General features: G+C 34.4%; 1 protein-coding gene across 1 annotated transcript in view; it reads right to left on the minus strand.

Moving 5' to 3' along the window:
- Positions 1 to 1,851: 1,851 nt before the first annotated feature.
- The window catches only part of LOC142341078 (uncharacterized), an 86,731-nt gene continuing 79,337 nt past the window's right edge, over positions 1,852 to 9,245 (minus strand). The window contains exons 4-5 of the mRNA XM_075391940.1: positions 5,760 to 5,983; positions 1,852 to 2,195 (exon numbers count right to left, since the gene is read on the minus strand). Of these exons, the coding sequence (XP_075248055.1) occupies positions 1,997 to 2,195; positions 5,760 to 5,983 (423 nt within the window). The 3' untranslated portion in view covers positions 1,852 to 1,996. The remainder of the gene's footprint in view (positions 2,196 to 5,759; positions 5,984 to 9,245) is intronic.

A 9,245-nucleotide genomic window follows, 5' to 3' on the forward strand; every position in this document is an offset into this window, starting at 1 on the left:
TCTTAAACAAATTCAATCACAAAACTATCCTGCTTTTGTCAGTTTACTTGAAACTTCTTCAACAATTGGGAGAGCTCTATGAATATTCAAGTTTTTTCTTGGGGTAAATCTGAACAATTGAGTTTTCGTGTGATGAGAAACTGGGAGGCAAAATAAGTGTTCAAAATTACAAAATTAAGCAAATTATTCGTAATTCAAAAACTTTTTTAATTCAAAAACCTATTCCAATCCTCATCAAATATTTTAATGTTAAGATTTAGAAAGGAGATCAATAACACTTATAGCTATTCTTATTTATTTTTACTTTTAGTTTTTGGGCTAAGACCCCACTTTTTTGTTTTTATTTAACACTGAATCATTTTCGCTTTTGTTGTTTTATTTGTTTCATTTTTCCCGGTTACTAGGCAATAAAGAAATTTAAACTGATTTACAATTAAGTTTACAACCAATGAAAGAGCAAGCTTTTAATTGATAGCAGAGCAGATTTATTTTTCCTCTCGTACCATGTCAAGAGCACGACAATTTTTAACTTCCCAAAATATTTCTCAAATACTATTAAGTGCTGGATAGATAGCTTTCATAGTTTTGAACAGATCAACAGACTAGGAGATTTAAAAAATTAGATTTCACGCATCTCGACACTTCTTCTACTAAAACTGTAGCCGTGGGAACAACAGCGGTAACAACAGTAAGTACAAAAAGTTAGGTCTAGTACTGTTCTAGCTTTTTTTCGAGAAACCATTCTTTTTAATTAAAACTGGCATACTCCATGTTGTGATAACTTAATTTTTCGTGAACTCGAGTTCTTCTACTTCGGGGTTGGGTTCCTATACAGACAAGAGTTTAAGACAAACCAATGTAATGCCTTGGAGAAAATTTAGAACAAAAAACGACAATAGTTTGAATTTCAATACCGCAGCATATTACAACATGTCATTGCCAGTCACCATCAGAATAGTGAGCATGCTTCAACTAAATTCGAAAACACGTGAAACAAATGTTCCCATTGCCATATATTTTCTGAACTGCCGCATAATCTCTTGTCACGAAAAGCACCTTTGTAACACCTTGAAAAATAAAGACAATTTAAAAAATGCAGTTATCTGATAGCACTATTTCCTGTATTTATATACTGCATCATTTTTTACAGCTCCACTTTCATTTTTGACAGCGCAAAGAATAGATCCTATCGAATAAGTAGAGCTTATCGCCTCATAGAGCGTTAAAGATCGTTAGCTGAAACTGATATATTGTGCTGTTATTACGGCGGTGTTCATAGCAAAAGTGATCTAAAAAATTTTTTTCAAAGGACTAAAATTTTCGTTTAAATCTCAGCTTAGTATCATCTAGATGATCACAATTTTAATATCTAAAATTGAAATTTCAAGAGAAAATTAGTCGTAATTGTGTTTAATCCTCTGAATAAAAAATTGTTAAACCTTTTATAAATCTAGCACTCAGTGTGTCTGGCCTAATATAAGGATAGTACCCAGGTTTAGGCCCTGATTTATTAAAAGACAATGCTATACCAAAAACCGATACGAAAAGTCCATGGTCGACTTTAATCTAATGTGGACTTTAGCTCGACCCTAATTTTGCTGCTAGCCTTTAGCTCGTTAGCTCGACTCAACTTTTTGCAACCGGACTTTAGCTCGGTCCATGAAAAGACCATATTCAACTTTAATTGGCTATGAAAAGACTTAGCTGGAGCCTTGAAAAGACTTTACCTTAACTTCAACTAACCACTGGACTGTGTATTGATAGTCAAGAAAGACCCCCCCCCCCCCCCACTAGAATTATAAAGGCTTTTCATATGAGTCGAGGCTTAAACCTGGAATTGGCATAGTATAAACTCCATAACTGCTCGAATTGGGTTGCAACCGTCATTTACAACGTCAACAATATTGATTCGGTTAACTGATCTACCAGTGACCTTCTTCTAAAAGAGTTGTCTGCTAATTGGTTTTTCTATCTAACTGTCATGCACCATTTGTGATTAGCACTCCTTTGTAATGATAACTGGCAGGTTTTGCATAATATGTACTGCATTGTGTTTTCGGCCACGTGAAACATTCGGTTGAATGGCTGCTTGAATCTGAGCAGATCTAGTGCTGGATGATTGTCGACTGTCTTTCCTCCACAACATTAAGTTGATTCTCGATGACATCTTCTCAGCCACTTTGCGAGCTCGAATTCTGAAATCATATCGAGTTACTTTTGGCAGCCTATTTCGCATGCCTCTTTGATTGATAATAACATTGAGTTAAATTAGTTTCATAATAAGTTTGAATGTTTTTATGACTCCTACAAGTCTACTAAGCAGTCATGATAAAAGTATTGCATCCGCCCTGATTGTGAATAGAAATAATCAGCTGACGATTAGACTATTATGATTCTGTAAATATATAACAATTATATGTATATTATTGATGAATGTCTCTGTATGTGTTTAAAATCTTTCTAATGGGTTCAGAGGTTTATCGCAGTTTTTGCTTTATCATTTATTTTTTACAATGATCTTACGGCGGAAATTAAGCATTTGTAACGTATATTTTGTGTGTATCTGCTTAAAAACAGCCGACAGATCAAGTTTCTGAGGTTTCAATTTACTATTTTCATCTCAAGCCACAAGTTTCTCAAAAATCAGTTGCTTATTTTCTCTCAAACAAATAGAGTCGTCTTGAGACAACCGCTCAAGTCCAAATCTAATGACATTCGAGCAGTAATCTTCAATAGATGCATCATGTATGAGGTGCGTGTACTCAGTACGTGTTGACCCGCAATGCAGTGACCCGGATTACGGAATACCTCATCTTACTCAAATGATTATAACCAAACTCACGTCAGAAAAAGATGCAGACAATTCATCTTGTAGTTTTCAAGGAACTAATTTGAGAACCTTCTTTATAGGGAACCTTTTTGAAAAATATTTTGTGACGTTATTTCGCATTTTTCAAGTCAACCATATATGTAGTTTGTTCATCTCCTTTCCTACGTTTGTTCATCTCCTTTCCTACATTACTTTTTTTATATTAGAGGGGAAATTTTCTGGGAAACGCCTGAGTGTTGCCGAAAATTTCCAAGTAAAGCATTTTAAATTTTGTTAAGAGAAGTTAGTGTGTTATGGTAAAGCTTAAAGTGCTTTACCTGGAAATTTTCGGCAACACTCAGACGTTTCCCAGAAAATTTCGCGGACTAATATAAAAAAAGTAACGTAGGAAAGGAGATGAACAAACATTCAGGTACAGTTTAGTGACGGCAAAACGGCAAAACTACATATATGGTTGACTTGAAAAATGCGAAATAACGTCACAAAATAGTTTTCAAAAAGGTTCCCTATAAAGAAGGTTGATGCTGTAAATGTATAAAAATTATATATATTATTGATGAGTCTCTCTGTATGTGTTTAAAAACTTTCTAATGGGTTTAGAGGTTTATCGCAGTTTTTGCTTTATCATTTATTTTTTCAATGATCTTACAATGGCAATTAAGCATTTAAAACATGTATTTTGTGTGTATCTGCTTAAAAACAACAAACAGATCAAGGTTCTGAGGTTTCAATTTACAATTTTCATCTCAAACCACAAGTTTCTCAAAAATCAGTTGATTATTTTCTTCTCTCAAACAAACAGAATCGTCTTGAGACAACTGCTCAAGTCCAAATCTAATGACATTCGAGCAGTAATCTTCAAAAGATGCATCATGTATGAGGTGCGTGTACTCAGTACGTGTTGACTCGCAATGCAGTGACCCGGATTACGGAATACCTCATCTTACTCAAATGATGATAACCAAACTCACGTCAGAAAAAGATGCAGACAATTCATCTTGTAGATTTCAAGGAACTAATTTGAAAACCTTCTTTATAGGGAACCTTTTTGAAAACTATTTTGTGACGTTATTTCGCATTTTTCAAGTCAACCATTTATGTAGTTTTTGCCGTTTTGCCGTCACTAAACTGTACCTGAATGTTTGTTCATATCCTTTCCTACGTTACTTTTTTTTATATTAGTCCGCGAAATTTTCTGGGAAACCCCTGAGTGTTGCCGAAAATTTCCAGGTAAAGCACTTTAAGTTTTACCATAACACACTTACTTCTCTTAAGTCCAGAGTGTCTTTTAGTAACTTTCCTATATTTTGTTTTAACTTAACTTTTTAGGTATAATGTAAAAATTAACGTTACTCAAATGGAAACTTTTAGCGTTCATCCAAATTTTTAACTTTACTATGTACTTTATTTTTGAGACAGAAAAGTTTGTTTGTCAAATGCGTAAAAATTTTCCATCTGAACATTCCAGATTATTTTGAGCTATTTTTCGAAATTTTGCAGCCATTCGTCGAAAATGCAGATCTAAATTTTTTTGCAAATTAGACAACAAGCACTTCAAACACAGTTAAAGGCAATACATAAATTCCAATTTATGCTGTAAAGTTGTCACGTGTCCCCAACAGTCGTCTTTAATGCAAAAGATTTGTTAATGCTAAGAGTACATTCATAATGAATCGAAAGATGTTTTTGTTCTAAATCAATTGGTGTCGTTTTGAGACATCTTATACGATCCAATTTTATTGAAATTTGAGCCACGTTCTCCAATAAGTTTATCCTGCGAAATGTGTGTGTGTGTGTGTGTGTGTGTGTGTGTGTGTGTGTGTGTGTGTGTGTGTGTGTGTGTGTGTGTTGAAGTTTACGCAGTTGAAGTTTACGGGATAGGTCACAATTTTCTTATAGGGCGGTAAATAGAGGAACCCAACCAAAAGACTTCAAGAACTCATCTTTTGTTAATCCTAACAAAACTGTTTGAAAACTATCTTTAGTTTTTAGGGAACCCTTTTAAAATCTACATGGTTAAGTTTTTCCCGCATTTCTTAAATGCCCTGCCATATCTAGTTTATATATTTTAGAGCCATTAGGCTAAAATACTGACCTCAATTTTTTATTGGAAATTAGCCGGAAAGCAATTAAAACACTTAATGGGGATACTTCAAAATCTACTCGAAGCTGTAAAAATGTCAAGTATCCCTAACAATCGTCTTTAATGGCAAACGCGTTGTTAAAAGTACGTTCATATCGTCTCATGTTTTGCGTTTCACTCTACTCAATGTTATCTACGACAAGGTTCTGAATGTTTGGCAAAACTTGTTATTGCGCGGGCAATGTCCAATCAATTGAATATTATATATATATATATATATATATATATATATATATATATATATATATATATACAAACATACACACATATATATATATATATATATATATATATATATATATATATATATATATGTACTCAATTTTGACACCTTTTCACTGCCCGTGTTTTAAGAATAGAATCGCAAGCGTGTGGAAACTAATTACACTAAGCAAAAAATAAGTTATATTCAGGCGACTGCATCATATTAACAAGAGGGTATTGCAATAGCTCTTTTAAGCGTTTTAGCTGGTAGTCACAAAACTTTAGCTAACAATTTTTTTCCTAATGGCTACAAATTTTCCTTTTGCCTAATCGAGTTTTCCACCAAAGTCCCACGACCCGTTATTTTTGTGCTCTAATTTGGACAATTTTCAGAATAGGAGCGCGCCTTAATTGATTGAAACAACCTCCGCTTGTATGAGCATTTCTTTATGTAAAGATCGGAAGGAGGTATTTTATCACTCTCTATCCAAAAATAACTCCATGCGTGGAAAACCATCACTCCTCCGGCGGATTTCGATCACCTTAGTCAAACGAACTGGTAAGACTTAGACAAAAACTCACCTGAATCTGGACGACATGAGGTTGAAGAGAATGGGGTTGACAATGGAGTTGGCAGAGAATACGAGTGCAGATAACCAGAGTGCCACATCCTCTCGTATCTTAGCCCACCCTTGGCTCTCTCCACCCGGAAGGGTGGACTGAATACCGATGTATAGGGTCAGTAGACGATAGGGAGACATGAGGACAAGGAAGGATATCATCAGAATCACGAACAGATTAGTCATCTATATTGAACAAACTCCAAGATAAGATTCTGAGTTTTTTCTAAAATACCGCTTTCTGTCAAAATCGACTCCGTGTGGAATTATAAAACAGAGATTTAAATTTGGAATGAAGTATACTTTGCTTCTACTACAATGTTAAGGTTTGTTGCTTTCCAACTGCATGAAAATTGTCCTTTTTTGTCATTTTCCGCAGATGAAAACATACGAAGTCCTATAACTATGGAACCGTCGTTTTTTTCACGTAATAAATAGCAAGGTTTTGATCGTTATTTTGCACGTAAGGAGTCATCGTTTTTGTCATTTATTTGCGACAACTTATAGATTGATTATTTTTTTGAGAAGAGCGAAAAAAAACGTTTTGCTCGGTAGGTGCTCATTCAATCAGAAATGACGATATACATCGCTAAAGTCAAATCAACTAGCACTTATGTGTTTATTGTTACTTCAGACAGGTGGAGAAACTATGATCGATTTATGGGATTTTATCACTGGCTTAGAAAATTACTTGAGATCAGTTGGTAATCCTTGAGACATTTCAACCGCGTCAGTTGCTTTTCTGCGAATTTCTTCTCTTGCTCTAAAAACCAAAAACGACGGATTTTTGATCAAATGTCAAACTTTTGCTTAGTACCTTATTGTCCAATAAAGGGACAAAAAAAGAATTAAACATTAGTTTTACATTTGATAAATAACCTGTCGTTTCTGATGCTTAAAACAAAGGGAAAATTTCGTAAAAACTTCACACTTTGTTCAGCAAACCAGTAAATGAATAAATTAATGTCGCATTAAATGGCCGATGATGAAACCTGACATTCACGAGAAAACAAGACAAGACAAGTTTAAATTACCAAATAACCATAAACAATAATTCCACTCAAAAGTCGATGTCTAAAATTAAAAGAAAACACAGTAACAAAATCAAAATGGCATCAGATAAAACCTAAACAAAACAAATTAAGCTGTTCTGCGCAAAATAGTCATTGGAACTAGCCCCCGGGCCAAAGAATTTGGCCAAAATTATGTAAGATCAGCGGCAACTAGCGTTGACAAGTCGGAAAATTCACCGCAATTTTCTTACATAATTTTGCGTTGAATGCGTTGAATTTGAAGACAAAAATTCAACGCATTCAACGCAAAATTATGAAAGAAGATTGCGGTGAATTTTCCGACTTGTCAACGCTAGTTGCCGCTGATCTTACATAATTAGCGTTGAATTTAGCGTAGATCTTACATATTTCTGCGTTGAATTTAGCGTTGATCTTACAAAAAATCAAAGCTTCCACTTGAACTATTAACCTCCAGTTGCGTATGGGACTCGAACTCCTGACCTCCTGTTTGCTTGTCGCCTCTTCTACCATTGTGCCACAGTACCTTGTTTTCCTTATGAGCCGCAATTCTTATAAAGCGTAGATCTTACATATTTTGCGTTGGATTTAGCGTAGATCTTACATATTTTGCGTTGATTTTTCGTAGTATTTAACTTAGCATATTCAACACATTTACCATGTGAGGCGTACTGGGAAAAATTTAAATTTTTTTAGAATTTGAAAAAAAAATTGAATTCCTAAAATGGTCTGAAATGGTTTTTGCACTGTAAGAGAGCACTCAAAGATTATTTTTTGCTGACTTCATTTTCTCACTTGTGAAGTATAGGGTTCGAAACAAAAAAAAATTAATTTTTCGAAAAAAACTTGAAAAATTTGAAATCGTAACATGGTCTGATTTGGATTTTGCACTATAAAAGAGCACTAAAATTGTTTTTTTTACCTCATATTTCTCACCTTTGCAGTATAGGGTTCGAAACAGTGAAAAAAACTGATTTTTTGAAAAAAAACTTGAAAAAGTTCTGAAATCGTAAAATGGTCTGAAATCGGAAAATGGTCTGAGATTAGCTTTGAATGCATTGAATTTATGTAAGATCAACGCCAAAATTCAACGCTAAATATGCAAGATCTACGCCAAAATTCAAAGCAAATTTATGTAAGATTGGCGTTGAATGCGTTGAATTTATTTAAGTTCAACGCTAAATTCAATGCTAAATATGTAAGATCTACGCCAAAATTCAACGCTAAATCTGTAAGATCGACGCCAAAATTCAACGCAAAATTATGTAAGATTAGCGTTGAATGGGTTGAATTTATGTAAGATCAACGCTAAATTCAACGCTAAATATGTGAGATCTACGCTAAAATTCAACGCTAAATATGTAAGATCTACGCCACAATTCAACGCAAAATTATGTAAGATTAGCGTTGAATGGGTTGACTTTGTTTAAAATCAATGCTAAATTCAACGCATTCAACGCCAATCTTACATAATTTTGCGTTTTTTTAGCGTTGACACCTCGGCCCGGGCCTTAATGAGACTCTGTGACTTTCAGCAAAACCGGCAGAAAGGGCAAAGTTCAATAGGGTCCATTTTTGATTAAAATTTATTTTGTAAGAGAATGAAACCATTAGGTACCAACTGAACTCATCAAAAAGGTTCATTTCTTCCTTGTGGGGTATACTTGTGGGAGCAATTGAGCCCTCTTCATTTATACTTCTTGATGTCATACAAATCCAAAAGGTCGAAAGAGTCAGTCAAATCTTAAAAAGAAAACATAAACCGACAAGTGTCGGAAGAATTGCTCTTGAACGACAGGCGAGGCAATTTAGTTCAGGGGCTGTAGCCTAGATCCAATTATGGGTGCAAAAAATTTTTCACCCGCTGGGATTCGAACCACTGCCCTCCCGATCCACAGCCAAAACTACTAACCACTGCGCTACAGATCACATACCTGACTTATTCTTCAACCGAATTTATATTAGCGTTACTTCAGAGCAATAGAGATCACTCAAAAATGAAGAACGAAAGCGTGAAAAAGTCACTTGAGAAGTCAAAGAATGTTCTAGAAGAAAAGCGCAAAACTGTCAAGCGAAAAATTTGCATAAAAAAGACACACACGTTTACAATAATTGCTATGAACTGCGTTCAAGAGCAATTAAACAAATAATCTGAATGGTATTTAAATAATGCTTCTCTTAAATATGTTTTTATAAATACCAAAACATTCAGTCAAAAACAAATTTCATTCTGCACTTTTTGCTTAAAAACAACAAGTTTGCGTAGTTTTTGTCTGTTTTTTGTTTTTTTTTGCGACACCAATTAAAGTTGCTACAAACGTGCAGATATCACGTCGAATTTCTTATTGTGTAGTGGTTCCGTTTTCTTTTTTTTTTCAACTTCGTATTGCCACATGAAATAAATTCAGCGGGTGCAT

The sequence above is a fragment of the Convolutriloba macropyga genome, chromosome 6 (assembly GCF_964194025.1).
Source record: "Convolutriloba macropyga chromosome 6, txConMacr16.3, whole genome shotgun sequence".
Classification (NCBI taxonomy): Eukaryota; Metazoa; Xenacoelomorpha; order Acoela; family Convolutidae; genus Convolutriloba; species Convolutriloba macropyga.